The sequence below is a fragment of the Bufo bufo genome, chromosome 3 (assembly GCF_905171765.1).
Source record: "Bufo bufo chromosome 3, aBufBuf1.1, whole genome shotgun sequence".
Taxonomy (NCBI): Eukaryota; Metazoa; Chordata; class Amphibia; order Anura; family Bufonidae; genus Bufo; species Bufo bufo.
The window spans coordinates 582,968,951-582,986,916 of record NC_053391.1 but is presented as its reverse complement, the minus strand read 5'-3'; the positions used below and the strand labels follow the sequence as shown (position 1 = coordinate 582,986,916).

The window sequence follows — 17,966 nt, the reverse complement described above, 5'->3', positions numbered from 1 at the left end:
CACTTGCGTTGTTGGGATCCGGCATGCACTTCCGTTGCCGGAGGTGCCCGCCGGATCCGGAAAAACGCAAGTGTACTGAAAGCATTTGAAGACGGAACAGTCTTCCAAATGCTTTCAGTGTTACTATGGCACCCAGGACGCTATTAAAGTCCTGGTTGCCATAGTAGGAGCAGGGAGCGGTATACTTACAGTCCGTGCGGCTCCCCGGGCGCTCCAGAATGACGTCAGAGCGCCCCAGGCGCATGGATGACGTGATCCATGCGATCACGTGATCCATGCGCTTGGGGCGCCCTGACGTCACTCTGGAGCGCCCGGGGAGCCGCACGGAAGGCAAGTACACTGCTCCCCCGCTCCCCGCTACACTTTACCATGGCTGCCAGGACTTTAGCGTCCCGGCAGCCATGGTAACCATTCAAAAAAAGCTAAATGTCGGCTCCGGCAATGCGCCGAAACGACGTTTAGCTTAAGGTGCTGCACCAGAGGGGTTAATTGCGGCGGATCGCAGCGCGCAGTCAGAGGCTGGGTGCCAGGTATGGGATATGGCCAGCACCCGCAGCCTACGTTTGTATTCAGGCATAAACTATATATTCATTGGTGGCGCAGTGGCCACAGCCCCTCCCCTCCTCCTGCCTGCCATCAGTCTATTCGTGGCAGCGGCACATGGGGGAGGGACTGCCTCCTTCTCCCCTGTGCTGCTGAGGAGAACATGGCGCACGCTGAGAGCAGCTCGTGCCATGTCGGTGCAACTCGCATGTGTCTGCTGGATGAAAGCCTTTTCTTCTTAAAGAGGAAGAACAGTGGAAAGTCTAGGCGCAAACGGCGACAAGACTACAAAGTCTTGTCGCCATTTTGCAATTCGCATTGGCGACCATTTTGGTCGCCATCTGGAGCCCTGCTTCATCTGTTTCGTCATGTCTGGCTGGCTCATGTCTTCGATGCCTGGGTGAGAGAGGTTATCTCAGAGGGTTACAAACTGGAATTCAGGTTCCCCCCCAACCTCTCCCTCTGCCGCAAATTCCTTTTTTCAGGCCATCCACATACTTCTGCGGCAGGGAGTGATCGTCCCGGTTCCTGCGCAAGGTTCTACTCCAATCTCTTTGTGTTCCCCAAAAAGGAGGGTACGTTCCGTCCCATTCTGGACCGCAAAGCACTCAACCGCTTCCTTCAGCTCCGCCGCTTCCGGATGGAGTCCCTGAGATCAGTCATTGCGTCCATGGAACCGGGGTAGTACCTGTCCTCGATAGACATCAAGGACGGTTAACTCCACGTCCCCATTTGTGTCAGTCACCAGAAATTTCTCCGGTTCGGAGTGGGTCCCTTTCACTCCATTCAAGGTGTGCGGTCACGCGAGGAGCACTCCCTCCCAATCAACATTCTGGAAATGAGGGCAATTAGTCTCTCCCTGCTTCATTGAACCGACCATCTCCGGGGTCGTCCGGTTCAAGTTCAGTCCGACAACTCCGCGGCTGTGGCGTACCTCAGTCACCAGGGCAGCACCCAGAGCCCGGCAGCCATGGCGGAAAAAGCACAGATTCTCAGCTGGGCGGAGAGCCATGCTCAGACGCCGTCGGCAGTTCACATCCCAGACGTCGACAATCCCAGCCAATGGGCTCTTCACCAGAAAGTTTTTCTAGCCATCTTCGAGCTTTGGGGTCGTCCGGACGTAGATCTCATGGCCTCCCGCTTCAACCACAAGGTAGAGAACTTTGATGCGCAGTCCAAGGATCCCATGGCCCTGGCGTACGATTCTGTGGAATCAGTTCACGTTTCCTTACGTGTTCCCCCCTCTTCCCGCGTCTCCTCCAGAAAATCAGGTCTGAAGGACTGCCCGTCACTCTCGTGGCCCCCGAGCGGTCACGCAGAGTGTGGCACGCATACCTAATCGCCCTCCTCGCCGACGAACCCTAGCGTCTTCCCCTTCGGGAGGACCTCTTGTCGCAGGGACCAATATTCCACCCGAATTTAAGGTCTCTACAATTAACGGCATGGCTGTCTAAGCCGTCGTACTAAGGGCTCGGTTGTCCAGACAATTATTTGTGCCACAAAGCAGTCGTCCTCCTGAATTTACAACCGGACCTGAAAGTCCTACTTTTTTTGTTGCCGCGAGCATCACCAGCTTTCTCCAATTCATTTTTTGTTGCCGCGACTCTTGTCTTTCCTGCAGTCGGGCATGGACTTGGGGCTGGCTCTTCGCTCCCTCAAAGGGCAAGTTTCAGCTTTCTATTGTTTTTCAGTGGAATTTGGCTTTCTGCAGGGAGTTGCAGAAGCTGTGCCCCCTTACAGTCCTCAGTTTCATCCTTGGGATCTTAATCTAGTGCTCAGCGGCGCGCTCTCCAGTCTTCACCGCTTGAGCCTTTGCTTCCTGTTCTACAAGGTGGCCTTTTTGGTGGCGATCACTTCCATCCGTAGGGTGTTGGAACTAGCGGCTCTTTCCTGTTGGTCGCCCTTCCTGATCCTCCATTAGGACAAAGTAGTCCTTCCATCCGAAGGTTGTGTCGGCATTCCATCTCAATGAAGAGATCACTCAACCTTCCGTTTGTCCTGCCCAGTCTCATCCTCGTGAACAGTCGCTCCACCCTCTGGATTTGGTACGAGCCGTTCGCATCTGTCACAGACGCAATCTTTTCGACAGACTGATTCACTGTTTGTCATTCCAGAGGGGCCTAGACTTCCATTTCCCGATGGATTTGTTTGGCCATTGTGGAAGTGTACAGCATCAGTGACGGGGACCAACCCTTTCGGGTTACTTCTCATTTTGCTCGGGCAGTGGGGGTCTCTTAAGCAGTGCATCATGGGGCTTCGGCCCTTCAGGTATGCACGGCGGCTACCTGGTCATCTTTGCACACCTTTTCCAAATTTTACAGAGTACACACCTTTGCGTCTTCTCTGGGGCGTCGAGTTGTGCAGACGGCGGTTCTCCGATTGGCAGGAGGGTTTCAGGTTATGCCCACCCCTGGGACTGCTCTGTACAGTCCCATGGTCAATCCTGTGCCCCCCAATAATACGGATGAGAAAACTAGATTTTTGTACTTACCGTAAAATTTGTTTCTCTTCCGTTCATTGGGGGGCGACGACACACACAGCTCCCACCAGTTCTCTCTTTTTACGGGCCTCTTTTGGCCGATGTGGTTCTGTGTTTTTACATACTTTGCTTCTCCTACTGCTTTTGCACTAACTGATTTAGCTTAGTCCCTGGAGAAAGGGTATAGTTGTAGGGAGGAGCTCACACTTTTGTACTTAGTGTCCGCCTCCTAGTGGCAACAGCTATACCCATGGTCAAGCCTGTGTTCCCCAACGGAAGAGAAACCGATTTTACGGTAAGTACAAAAATCTAGTTTTTGAGCTATTAGTAATTTAGAGATGAGTGTTATTAGATGGACACACAAAGTGAAAGTAAGATTCTCAGAATGTAATCCTTTATGACAAAGCTGCTTAATATTTTTAATAAAGACAAATTGAAAAAAGGATTTGAAGCTCAAAACGAGTAAAATGAAACCATGAAAACAAATTACCCCAAATGTGTACATAATAACCAACTGGAGGTGAACACAGAGCAAGACCTTGAAAAGCTTAAATTACCTCACGCATGTTGGCTTCCAGAGTGCAGATATACTGCCACAGCAGTGCTTGGGCTTTTATATCCAACAAACACGTCTGGTTTTCTGAACTTTGTGAAGCGGAATCAAGAAGCCTGAGACAATCCTGCACCGCATCTAAAGCAGTACTGGGGAGGAAGAAAAAAAAAAAAAAAACATTGACCCATCATAAAGACACTGAAGGCATCTCATAAAACATTTGTTATATTGGCAAGAGCGCCTGTGATCTCATATAAACTAACTCAACATCCACTCAACAGAGGTGGCAGAATAGCACAGTCGTTGCAGCAGAGGAACCATGGACCTAGTCGAACTCCTGTATCCTACAAGCACTTAAAGAGGACCTTTCATGGGTTTGTGTGTTAGAAACTGGTATGCTTACTAGAAAGCGCTGCCCCTACAGATGCCAACACATTTTTTTGTAATATACCCCTCCATTCGCAGCCAGGGAGAAAAAAACAGCTCACCTTCTCCCAGGGAGAAGGAGACGCCCATTGACAAACCCTGCCATCTCCTCCAACCTGTACCGATACTCTAAATTAACATACTGGGCGCCAAAAACAGCAGGGGACACAGCCCCGGAACGGAGGGGTATTTTAGAATAAAAAATAAAAAAGTGCTTGCACGTGTAGGGGCCGCATACCAGTTTCTAACACAAACCCATGAAAGGTCCACTTTTAAGCAAGGATCAGCAACCTCCGGCACTGCAGCTGAGGTGAAACTAAAATTCCCAGCATGGACACTTTCTGGGAGTTGCATTTTCACCACAGCTGAAGTGCCGGAGGTTGCTGAGCCCTGTCTTAAAGGGAATTTGCCTGTATGCTGTCCTATCGTACGGTACTGACAAAGACTCTTGTAGTTACTTTCGTAAAATCACTGTTTAATCAGTTATAGTGTGAGCAAAGCTCTCGCATTCATGAGCATTGGCTCCTGACGACCTCTCAATGCTTATTGACCGCTTTCTCCCTATACTGTGCATTAGTGGCGGGTGCGCTGGGGAGCTACAGCTCATGAATATGAGGTCTCCTCAGCACGTGCACATCACCGAGAGGACTTCAGCACTCGACACTAATTTTATGAAAACTACAGCAAGAAAACAGTAAATTACAGCGCTGGAATCAGGGTAAGTGTCACTACTTTATACTGTCCCCAGATATGGCGGTAGACACCAGACGAAGTGTCACTACTTTATACTGTCCACAGATATGGCGGCAGACACCAGGCGACAGAGTCCCTTTAACAGCAAAGACATTTATCTATCTTCTTGTATAACTCCATTTAAGCCAAAATAACACAAGCTAGCAACAGCGTGAACACTACAGCTTGCTATGTCACATTACTTCTGATCATATTACCATTCAGTCTGTCCCGAATAGTCATGGTAGCAGAGAACCTGAGCAAGCTCGAGAAGGAAGGCTGGACGGTGATGAGAGAGGCTGCTGTCTTCAGCGCAGAGTTCAAGGAGGTCACAGATTGTATTATAACGCTCCTGTCCAGTGTCCCCATGGACAGATTTATATCCCTTCAGCTCTTCAGATAGGAGGCAAAGCATCAGTTCAGGATCCATAGGATAATCAGCAAGCCCATCCTTCAATGTACTGTGAATAGGTATAAAATAATACAGTTTAGAGTGCAAAGTGTTAAGTGTTGTAAAGCTAAACAGGATAAAACTAGACATATGGAAACTGCCTAATTTATCAAAAGGTGCACACAGAATAAATCTAAAAAGGCATGGTTGCCGTTCTTTACATTAATATTGTACGCCAAAAATTGTGCATACCATTAACCCTTTCGCTACCTGGATCGATAGGCAAACATGGCGCCCGCACGCACATGCATCAGGCGTCATGTCTCTGCTGTCTCAATGAATTATCGCGACCATCAGTAATGCCAATTGCAGTAATTAAAGCCTTTAGATCAGGGGTGCACAACCTTTTTTTGGTCTGGGGGCCGCATTGTCACATCGCTCTATTTGAAGGGGCCGCAAATAAAAAAATGTTGATCAGCGCTCATCTGCCTATTACACAAGCCAGTGCAAAGTGACTGGGGAGGAGTGATCACTGCCACAGTCGTGCTGCAGATAATCTGACATCTTTCATCCTGATAAAATATGCAAATCAGCCGACAAATGAGCAATTCCTTGTTTATCGACTGATCAGCTGCACGATTATACCGGCCAGATATAAGCGCTCCTATGAACACTTGTTCCCAGTAATTGTCCAAAATACCGTGCTGCAGCATAGCCCCTGAAACCGAAGAGTTATACTTACCTCCGGTTCTTCGAACTGCCTCCGCTGTTTACACCTGGCAGTGCATGGACATGGTCATACACCACTCCAGACAATGACTGGCTTAGGCGGTGATGTGGCCACAAGCAGCGTGTCACTGCTGAAGCCAGTCATTGACTGGAGCCGTGCAAGTGACCATGGCCATGCACTGTCAGGTGTAAAGAACATCGGTGTAAAAAGCAAGAACTGGAAGATGGAGGCAGCGCAGAGGACCAGAGCGGAGTGGAGCAGGTAATTATAAATTTTCCATTTCAGAGGCCATGCTCCAGGCCTCATTTTTACCAGAAAAGTGGCGACATTTCCTTCCATCCTGCCTCCTATTTATAAATCAGCAGTTTCCTTCACTGCAGAGGACGGAGCTCACTTGTTATCACCATCTCCTGCCAATCCAGTTATAGGCGACCTGCAGTAACCAGTAAGCACATTACCTTGCTAGTGGGGAAGGCACCTATTGGTTAACGCTTAAATGACCAGGCCCGAAAAAGGCCTTAATGACCAGACACTTTTTTGCGATTTAGCACGCATGGTGGTTCAAATGGTTGTAACTATCTTATTTGTTGGACTACCAAGATAATTTTAGCAACAATTTTTATTTGGGGGAAACTGTACAAAACATTTTTAAAAAGTATATATTTTTTCAAACTATAGCTCCTTATTCTTTAAATATGCAAACCTACACCAAAATAAATTATTATAATTAGATCTCTATTTTGTGTATTTTTGTATATAATATGAAAAGTTTCACGTGAATGGGGCGGTAATGGTGACGGTTTTGATTGGTGTGGGTGTCTTTTCTTTTACTTAATATATTTCTGCTACATAATATATCCCCCAAGAGGTCATAAAAAGACCTTGGGGGACACTGTCAGTTTTTTAAATGTTGCACTTTTTCATAAAAAGACTGTGGTGGGACAGTGAACAGTGAACACTCTCTTATTAAGCACTTTTTCCTTTTTATTTTATTTTTTAATTTATTTATTTTTCAAATTTTTTACTTTTTTTTAAATATATTTTTACCACATAATTTGTCCCCAAGAGGTCACTGAAAGACCTTTGGGAGACAATAAGTGACTTTTTTTGTACTATTTCCACTGTAACTGGAGCATCCAAAGGAGCCCTAGTTACAGGGAAACCAGCCTGCTGTGGAGGCTTTGTACCAGGGCAGCGCTCCTCTGTTCCAGAGACACCCAGAGATCACGTGATCGCTGGGTCTACACTGCAGAGCGCTCATAGAGGAGAAGGCAGAAGCGCTAATAAAGCGCTTCTGTCTCCTCCTCGGCTTCCCCGCTCTCACTAATAGCCAGGGACCCTTTCTGCTCCTGCTACAGTGCAGGAGCAAAACCTGTGATCCATCTGCTGTGCGGCGCTCTGTGCAGAAACACAGCTGATTGCAGGATCAGCTGTGTTTCTACCCAGCAGGGCGGGGGCCGCAAAACATGGCTCTGGGGGCCGCATGCGGCCCGCAGGTTATGCACCCCTGCTTTAGATGCTGTGATCAAGTGAGATCACAGCATCTAAATGGTCATAAACCCGAAAGTTCGCGCTTCTGGGGTTGTTACCGGCATCTTTTGAGGCCAGTGAGGTTGCCAGTAATTGATTTGAATGCGCTCAGCCTTGCACAAGAGGTTGTGGGCATTTATTCTGCATTAAAAAAATTGATTTATACGTTCAAATACGAGCTTCAAAATTATTCCCCAAAAAAGTTTAACCTCTTCCGGACACATGACGTACCAGTACGGCGGTGATCGGAACAAGATGCCTGCTCAAATGCTCGGGGGGTGGGGGGTCCCATGAGCCCCTTGTGTCGGCGATCACCGCAAAACGCATGTCAATTCAGGTTGCGGCGGTGCCATCGGGTCCCCATGGGGCTGTAGGGGGGACCCGATAGCATGGAAGGCAGCGCGATGCCATCTTGAGGCATCGGCGCTGCCTTCCTGTGACGAGCCTGTGAGAACCAGCCCCCTGGATCTCACAGGCCGGAAGCTGTATGAGTAATACTCACTGTATTACTCATACAGCCAATGCATTCCAATACAGAAGTATTGGAATGCATTGTAAAGGATAAGACACCCAAAAGTTGAAGTCCCAAAGTGGGACAAAAAATAAAGTGAAAAAAAAAAAATTTTCCCCCCAAAAAATAAAGTTTTAAGTACAAATAAACAAAAACGTAATTTTCCCAAAATAAAGTTAAAAATAAAAAATAGGAAAAAATGGATACATATTAGGTATCGCCGCGTCCGTATCGACCGGCTTTTTAAACATATCACATGACCTAACCCCTCACATGAACACCGTAAAAAATAAAAAAAACTGTGCTTAAACAATTTTGTGTCACCTTACATCACAAAAAGTGTAATAGCAAGCGATCAGAAAGTCATATGCACCCCAAAATAGTGCCAAACAGTCATCTCATCCCGCAAAAATCATACCCTACCCAAGATAATTGCCCAAAAACTGAAAAAACTATGGCTCTCAGACTATGGAAACACCAAAACATGTTTTTTTTTGTTTCAAAAATGAAATCATTGTGTAAAACTTAAATAAATTTAAAGTATATATTAGATATCGCCGCGTCCGTGACAACCTGGTCTATAAAAATACCACATGATCTAACCTGTCAGATGAATGTTGTAAATAACAAAATAAAAAAAACTGTGCCAAAACAACTATTTCTTGTTACCTTGCCTCAAAAAAAGTGTACTATAGAGCAACGAAAAATCATATGTACCCTAAAATAGTACCAACAAAACTGCCACCCTATCCCATAGTTTCTAAAATGGGGTCACTTTTTAGGAGTTTCTACTCTAGGGGTGCATCAGGGGGTCTTCAAATGGGACATGGTGTCAAAAAAACAGTCTAGCAAAATCTGCCTTCCAAAAACCGTATGGCATTCCTTTCCTTCTGCGCCCTGCCGTGCGCCCGTACAGCGGTTTACGACCACATATGGGGTGTTTCTGTAAACTACAGAATCAGGGCCATAAATATTGAGTTTGGTTTGGCTGTTAACCCTTGCTTTGTAACCGGAAAAAAAAAAAAAATTTAAATGGAAAAAGTGCCAAAAAAGTGAAATTTTTAAATGTAATCTCTATTTTCCATTAATCCTTGTGGAACACCTAAAGGGTAAACAAAGTTTGTAAAATCAGTTTTGAATACCTTGAGGGTTGTAGTTTCTGGAATGGGGTCATTTTTGGGTGGTTTCTATTATGTAAGCCTCACAAAGTGACTTCAGACCTGAAGTGGTCCTTGAAAAGTGTCTTTTTGAAAAAAGATTTGCTTCTAAACTTCTAAGCCTGTAAGGTCCCCCCCAAAAAAAAAGTCATTCCCAAAATGATCTAAACAAAGTAGACATATGGGGAATGTAAAGTAATAATTTTTGTAGGTATTACTATGTATTATAGAAGTAGAGAAATTGAAACTTGGAAAATTTGAAATTTTTTCCAACATTTTGGCAAATTGTATTTTTTTATAAATAAAAATGAATTTTTTTTATTCAATTTTACCAGTGTCATGAAGTACAATATGTGACGAAAAAAATCTCAGAATGGCCTGGATAAGTCAAAGCGTTTTAAAGTTATCACCATATAAATTGACACTGGTCAGATTTGCAAAAAATGGCCTGGTCCTTAAGGAGTTAAAAAAAAAAATTATATATCTATATCTATCTATATATAACCCACCTTTCCAAATAACACAAATTATATACATCACAGGTATCACTGAGCGAAAACGGCCGTACTATTAAAATAAAGATATTTTTCCAATGCGACAAATGGCGTAACAGAAAAAAGGGTCAAAATGGCCAATTTGCTATTTTTCTCATTGCTTCTCTTATCCCCAAAAAAGTAATAAAACATGATAAAAATTCACACACACACACACTCCAAAATGGTACCAACAATTCTTTTTTTTCAAAAGTTTACATTTATTTTTACACTATTCAGACATTAAAAAAAAACTATACATATGGGGTATTGTTGGAATCGTACTGACCCAGAGAATGAAGGGCATTGGTCAGTTTTGCCGCAAATGGAATGCCGTGGGAAGAAAACTCGTAAAACGGAGGAATTGCTTTCCCCCCCCCCCCCCCAATTCCAACCCATTTGGTATTTTTTTTACCGCTTCCCTCTACATTGTATGCCATAATTTTTACAGGTGCACCATAGAATCTGTTATCACATACTGCATTACAGTGTGGTACTTCGGCTGCTCTTCTGAGGACAAGAAGACCCTCAAGCGCATCATCAGAATGGCTGGCAGAATCACTAGTACTCAGCTACCATCACTGGAGGACATCTTCACTGCTCGCTGCAGCAACAGGGCAAAAATTATCTGCGGGGATCCAACTCACCCCGGCCACAGCCTTTTCATTCTCCTACCCTCTGGTAGGTGTCTTAGAGCCCTACATACCCGCACCACTAGGCTGAAGAACAGCTTTTACACCAAAGCAATCAGTCTCCTAAATGCTCAGAGACTATTGCCCCTTCCAAGGATAGAAACTACCACAGACTGAAAGTGACTGCTGCATTCATGACCCCATGATGATCTCTTGTCTGCAGTGGTGTCTGAATCAGTGTGAATATATACTCATAAGCACTTCCTACTTTGCTCTTGAGAGAGATATAATAAAATTGTATATATGTATATATATATATATATATATATATATATATATATATATATATACACACACACACACATACCTAAAGAATTATTAGGAACACCATACTAATACGGTGTTGGACCCCCTTTTGCCTTCAGAACTGCCTTAATTCTACGTGGCATTGATTCAACAAGGTGCTGATAGCATTCTTTAGAAATGTTGGCCCATATTGATAGGATAGCAACTTGCAGTTGGAGATTTGAGGGATGCACATACAGGGCACGAAGCTCCCGTTCCACCACATCCCAAAGATGCTCTATTGGGTTGAGATTTGGTGACTGTGGGGCCATTTTAGTACAGTGAACTCCTTGTCATGTTCAAGAAACCAATTTGAAATGATTCGAGCTTTGTGACATGGTGCATTATCCTGCTGGAAGTAGCCATCAGAGGATGGATACATGTTCTAATTCTGTTTACGCCAAATTCGGACTCTACCATTTGAATGTCTCAACAGAAATCGAGACTCATCAGACCAGGCAACATTTTTCCAGTCTTCAACAGTCCAATTTTGGTGAGCTCATGCAAATTGTAGCCTCTTTTTCCTATTTGTAGTGGAGATGAGTGGTACCCGGTGGGGTCTTCTGCTGTTCTAGCCCATCCGCCTCAAGGTTGTGCGTGTTGTGGCTTCACAAATGCTTTGCTGCATACCTCGGTTGTAACGAGTGGTTATTTCAGTCAACGTTGCTCTTCTATCAGCTTGAATCAGTCGGCCCATTCTCCTCTGACCTCTAGCATCCACAAGGCATTTTTGCCCACAGGACTGGCGCATACTGGATGTTTTTCCCTTTTCACACTATTCTTTGTAAACCCTAGAAATGGTTGTGTGTGAAAATCCCAGTAACTGAGCCGATTGTGAAATACTCAGACCGGCCCGTCTGGCACCAACAACCATGCCACGCTCAAAATTGCTTAAATCACCTTTCTTTCCCATTCTGACATTCAGTTTGGAGTTCAGGAGATTGTCTTGACCAGGACCACCCCCCTAAATGCATTGAAGCAACTGCCATGTGATTGGTTGACTAGATAATTGCATTAATGAGAAATAGAACAGGTGTTCCTAATAATTCTTTAGGTGAGTGTATATATACACATACTGTGAACTGTGAATAGTAATGCTTTCTAGTGCAATGTTTTGTTTTTTTTCTAGTGTAATACTTTAGTTTAAATGTCAGTTCTTGTTCCTCTGTCCATGGCATCTAGGATTACTCCAAACAACATTTCATTGTATTGTACATTGTATTGTACAGTGACAATAAAGGCATCTTATCTTATCTTAATTAATGGTGGCATTAGAAAGTACAACTTGTCCCGCAAAAAAGTAAGCCCTCATACAGCTATGTGAATGGAAATTAAAAAAAGTTATGGCTCAAGGAAGATCGGAAGAAAAATGAAAACGCAAAAACTTCTGGTATCTAGTGTTCGGGTTCATGCTCGGGTGCTCAAGTAGAAAACCTCGGGATGCTCTACCGAGCACAATGGAAGTCAATGGGAGAACCTGAGCATTAAACCAGGCACCCTCTGCTCTGAAGAGGGGGGGGGGGGGGGGGGTCTGGTTCACATGAAAAAGGTCAGAAATTAATGGAAACAACCACTGAAATGGTTCGGGAACAGCATGGGGAGGATGTTTGGAAGCATCTTGGACTCCCGGGTCGCTGCTGGGAACGATGTTGTCCGAGTAGCACGCCACTTTTACAGACTGACAATAATATGCACAAAACCAAAGATAAAATCGATTTTAGAGGAAAAATTGTTAAGAAACATTCTTTCCTGTATATTTACTTGTATATAAAGTGCAAGTGCTGCCAAAAATTACAAGGAAGAGGCACTCCGATACAACCTGTATATCACATAAAGGAGGGCCTCATTCACATTGTGGTACAATTGTTCAGGTAGTGGGACTCCTACACTCAAAGACTATGCACTAAGTGAAAGGGCTGACAAAAACAACCGACACTCCAATACACTATTACACATAAAGGAGGGCATCATACACACCCTTGAAAAATTATGACTGAAGGCATGCTGGTGACCCTCAAAAATATAAGGGACGAGGGCCTGCTGCTGAGATGACCTTATTAAACATTAGGAGCGAGGGCAGCCTAATAAGCATGTTGATATGATGGAGGAGGACGAGAAAAGGAAAATTGAACCATATACCCTTTTTAGTGGTGGAAGGGGTGCATGGGAATACAGTATATTCAATACACCATAAAAGCCACAATTAAAGTGCCTTATTGTTCAGCCGCTTTCCTCTGGTGGAGTAGAGAAGTCAGGGGCAATCCAGGCCTTGTTCATTTTGAGAAGAGTCCACCTGTCAGCATTTTCAGTTGACAGGCGGATGCACTTATCAGTTATTATGCCCCCAGCAGCACTAAAAACCCACTATGACAAAACGCTGGCGTCAGGGCAGGCCAGCACCTCCAAGGCGTAGAGCGCCAGTTCGTGCCACATGTCCAGCTTGGACACCCAATAGTTGTAAGGCACAGAGGGATCATTGAGGACGCTGACACGGTCTGCTACGTACTCCACCATCTTCCAAAAGGTTTCCCTCCTTGTGACAGTAGGCCGTGCATCAGGGTGAGGGTGCTGGCCCAGGCCTTGGAGAGTGTTGCCTTGCCTCTGTTGGAACTGCTGTGTGTTCCCCCTCATCTCTCCTCCTCGGTTGCCCAAGGAACTACGTACTCTGCTGCCGGCGTTGTCAGCTGGAAATTTTTGGACCAATTTTTCCACAAGGACCTTCTGGTATTGCACCATTTTGCTAGTCCTCTCCACCACAGTAATGAGAGATGAGAAGTTCTCTTTGTAGCGGGGGTCGAGAAGGGTGAACAACCAGTAATCGGTGTTTTGGGCAAAATGCGTATAACGCGAGGGTCACGGGAAAGGCAGCATAACAGTCAGCCATGTGTGCCAGAGTCCCAACAGACAAGACTTCGCTGTCTTCATTGAGAGGATGACTAAATCTCCTCATCCTCTTTGGCCCATCCACGCTGAACAGATGGAATAAACCTGCTATGGGTACTACCCTCTGTAGCGGAGGCAACCGTCTCCTGCTCCTCCTTATCATCCAATTCGTGCTGAGAAGACGAACTGAGGGTGGTCTGCCTATCACCCTGTGTACTGTCTTCCCCCCATTTCCACATGCAAAGCGTCCGCCTTCATTGTGTGCAGCGAGCGTTTTAGTAGACACAGAAGTGGGATGGTTACGCTGATAATAGCAGCATTGCTACTCACCATCTGTGAGTAGACACAGAGGTCAGACATCCATGCCCACTCGTCGCTTGTGAAGCGCGGAAGCTGACTGGAAAGGAGACAACCATGTTGCAGCTGGTATTCCACTACTGCCCTCTGCTGCTCACAAAGCCCGGCCAACATCTGGAACGTGGAGTTCCAGCGCGTGCTCGCGTCGCACAACAGTCGGTGAGCTGGCAATTGCAAGCGCTGCCAGACCGGCGGCAGCTGTAGATAACTTTCTGAAATTAGCACATACGCGGTGCACCTTCACCAGTAGCTCAGGCAAATTGGGGTACGTTTTGAGAAACCGCTGAACCACTAAGTTGAATACGTGAGCTAGGCATGATATGTGTGTGAGCTTGCCAAGCTCCAAAGCTGCCACCAAGTTACAGCCACTATCAGACACAACCATGCCTGGTTGTAGGTTGAGTGGCGAGACCCACAGCTCAGTCTGATCCCTTATACCCTGCCACAGCTCTGCGGCGGTGTGCCGTTTGTCAGCTAAGCAAATAAGTTTCAGCACAGCCTGTTGCCGCTTCCCCACTGCAGTGCTACACTGCTTCCAGCTACTGACTGATGGCACTGCAAGATGACAATTCAGAGGTGGAAGTGGAGAAGGGGGGGGTTGCAGCCACTAATGTAGGTGGTGGCAGAAATCTTGATGGAAGTAGGGCCGCAATCCTTGGCATCGGTAGCACCTGTGCCATCCCAGGGTACGAATCGCTCCCGGCCTCCACAACGTTCACCCAGTATGCAGTCAGGGAAATTTAGCGTCCCTGGCCACAAGCACTTGTCCATGCAAGTTATTACGTGGACCTTCCCAATAACTGCGTTGGTCAGGGCACGGGTGATGTTACGGGACACATGCTGGTGTAAGGCGGGGACGGCACACTAGGAAAAATAGTGGCGGCTGGGGACTGAGTAACAAGGGACGGCCACCGCCATCAGACTGCGGAAAGCCTCAGCGTCCACAAGCCTAAATGGCAACATTTCCAGGGTCAGCAATTTGGAAAGGTGTGCATTTAGTGCTATGGTCTGTGGGTGGCTGGCTGGGTATTTGCGCTTTCGTTCAAAGGCCTGGGGTATGGATATCTGTACGCTGCACTGGGACACAGAAGTGGATGTGCTAGCCGATAGTGCTTGCGAAAGTCAAGGTGCAGGGCGGGAGGCATCCGGGCATGCGTCTTGGACAGGAAATTGGCCAGCACGTAACAAAAAGGGGAAGAGGAGGCAGTGGTATGACCCGCAGACACTGATTGTGGACCCAGGCGTTCGGCCCACCTATTAGGGTGCTTTGATGCCATGTGGGGGATCATGCTGGTGGTGGTGAGGTTGCTAGTGTTCACACCACTGCTCATTTTGTAACGGCACAGGTTGCAAATGACAATTCTTTTATCGCCCGCACTTTCCTCACAAAAGCGCCAGACTGGGGAACACCTACCCCTTGGCAAGGAAGATTTCCGCAAGGGGGTGCTCCGGGGAGCAGTTTCGGGCCTGTTAGGTGTGGCCCGTTTCCCCCTTTTGCCAACCCCACTGCCTCTCGCGGTCTGATGCGGTGCTGCGGATCCCTCCCCCTCTGTACTGCTGTTCTCGCTCAGCTTGCCACCTTCCCAGGTTGGGTCAGTGATTTCATCATCCACAACTCCTTCCTCACTCTGGTCATCCTCTTGACTTGTTGACCTAACAACAACCTCACTTATTGACAACTGTGTCTCATCCTCAACCTCTTGAGACACTAATTGCCGTTGACTTATTGGCAACTGTGTTTCATCATCCACCTTGTGAAACACTAATTGTCGTTTCCCACAGCCATCTTCTTCTGACTGTGGATGCTCAAGAGTTTCGGAATCAGGGCACAAGATCTAATGTCCCTCTTCAAGCGGGCTTAGCGAGAGGCCCAAATTAACGAATAGCGCTGAAAAGAGCTCCTCGGAATATCAGAGTGTGGGATCACTTGTTTGCAAAGACTCTCCATGGAAGCGTTTCATTAGTACAGGAGGACCTGTACTCACCGCTTCCTGGTCCTCGGCTCGGCTGTGCAGGGCTGCGCACAGCATGAGGTCACTCTGTGACCTCACACTGTGCGCCGCGATACACAGCAGACAGCAGGAAGAAGAGGATCGCGATGGTGACCAGGAGAGGTAAGTGTTTTTTATTTTATTTGCGCTGACATAAGGGCTGAAACGGGGGGGGGGGGGGGCTTATGGCGAAAAATACGGTACAGTGCAGCAGAGACCTGGTGTAGCAGAGACCCGATGCAGCAGAGACCCTAGTCAGTTTATATAGTTGTTATATAGTGTTATATATTTAAATATGCATCTTGTGTTTTGTTATGCACGCGAGTCAGTCAGCGCCAACTAGCACCCCCTGAGCCCCCGCCCCCAGCCAACAAACGTGCGGGGAGAAGACTCGAGCATTGCGCTCGAGCACACGTGGTATTCGGCCAAACATTGCGATGCTAGAGACAAAACTTGTGTTCGGCCGAGCATGCTCGCTCAACACTACCGGTATCCTAAGACGCATTTTACGACTACCCACCTTCATTTTTCTAGACACTTTATAAGGGCTCCAGTACATGAACGTGCACGACCTGTGCCCATATTGCGGGCCGCAAACAGCGGTTGCGCAATATACGGGCACCGGCTGTGTGTGCTCAGTATTCACTTGAATGAGTCCGCAAGATACAGAGCGGAGGCTCATGGAGGCACTACGGACCGCTATGTGCATGAGCCCTAACTGGACGACTTGCTCTACTTTTTTGTGTCCAGATTTTGGCAAATCTTCCCCAATTGTCTAAATGATCTCACTCACTGCAGACGCAGATCTTCATCTCCATTCCTTGCACCATCAATTTTAAGCCTGACCCATTGGGCAACCGGTTCCGCCATCTGCTGAGACACTTGGGAGCGCAAAGCGCGTAACCAAAGAGTCACAGCTGCCAGACCAAGAGCAGAGTTCCCAGCCTTCTTGCAACTCTCCACAAGCAGCTTAAAGCAACGGTGCACCTGCAAAAACACAATATCATATGAAGGAAAACAAGCAAAATCATAACCAATTTTGAGATTTAATGACCAATGTATTATATTTGTATTTATAAGAAACTTATATTCTGATAAATCACAAGTATATGCAATCCTTAAAGGGAACCTGTCATCAGGATTTTGTGTATAGAGCTAAGGACATGGGTTGCTAGATGGCCGCTAGCACATCCGCAATACCCAGTCCCCATAGCTCTGTGTGCTTTTATTGTGTAAAAAAACTGATTCGATGCATATGCAAATTAACCTGAGATGAGTCCTGTACGTGAGAGGAGTCAGGGACAGGACTCGTCTCAGATTAATTTGCATATGTATCGAATCAGTTTTTTTTACACAATAAAAGCACACAGAGCTATGGGGACTGGGTATTGCGGATGTGCTAGCGGCCATCTAGCAACCCATGTCCTCAGCTCTATACACAAAATCTCAGTGACAGGTTCCCTTTAAAGGGGATGCCCAGGCAATAAACAGTATTGGTCATTAATTTTACTTTGTATATACCTTTCAGTTTGCAATATAATTTATGTACCTGTGTTGTCTGTATCTAAACTGCAGAAATATGACCTCATCCATTGCTCTGCTCCTCTGTCTTCCAGTCCCATTAGCTTACACTGCTTGATTTGCCTGGACAGTAAATTAGTACAAATCCTTCCCCCCTGTCAAGGAGTATGCACTCTTTGCAGAGGGTCCATAGCCAGGACTGGGGAACGGACTGCCCATGCAAGTCAGTAAAGGTGATACAGTCAGACTCTCCAGACCTGAAGACAGAAGAGCAGAGCAATGGACTTGACATCAGCGGAAGGACTGTCTTGTGGAGTGGATGGGGTCATGTGAAACGGGTTCAAATAGGTAAATAACGTACATTACAATCTGAAAGCTAAAAAGTCAAGTTAATGACCAATGCTTACTGTTGTCCAGAGAACCCCTTTAAATCCGATAAGACATTTTGTCTAAGAACACTGGGTAGTAATAAGGCAAAAGCGAAGTATGACCCGTGTGATCTAAGATGCTGTGAGCAGCAGCCCAACTGTGGGTCTATTGTCTCACCACATGATCATCTGGGTATGGGACAGTAGACCGGCAGTCAGGCTGGAGCTCACAGCATCACTGATCACTGGGATCCAGCGAGTTTGGGTCAGAATGGGAAATGCCC

General features: G+C 46.4%; 1 protein-coding gene across 1 annotated transcript in view; it reads right to left on the bottom strand.

Annotated features, from left to right (window-relative positions):
* Positions 1–17,966, bottom strand: part of ESPL1 (extra spindle pole bodies like 1, separase) — a 106,140-nt gene that overhangs the window by 75,715 nt on the left and 12,459 nt on the right. Inside the window, exons 7-9 of the mRNA XM_040425799.1 lie at positions 16,587–16,780; positions 4,952–5,194; positions 3,580–3,724 (exon numbers count right to left, since the gene is read on the bottom strand). Of these exons, the coding sequence (XP_040281733.1) occupies positions 3,580–3,724; positions 4,952–5,194; positions 16,587–16,780 (582 nt within the window). The remainder of the gene's footprint in view (positions 1–3,579; positions 3,725–4,951; positions 5,195–16,586; positions 16,781–17,966) is intronic.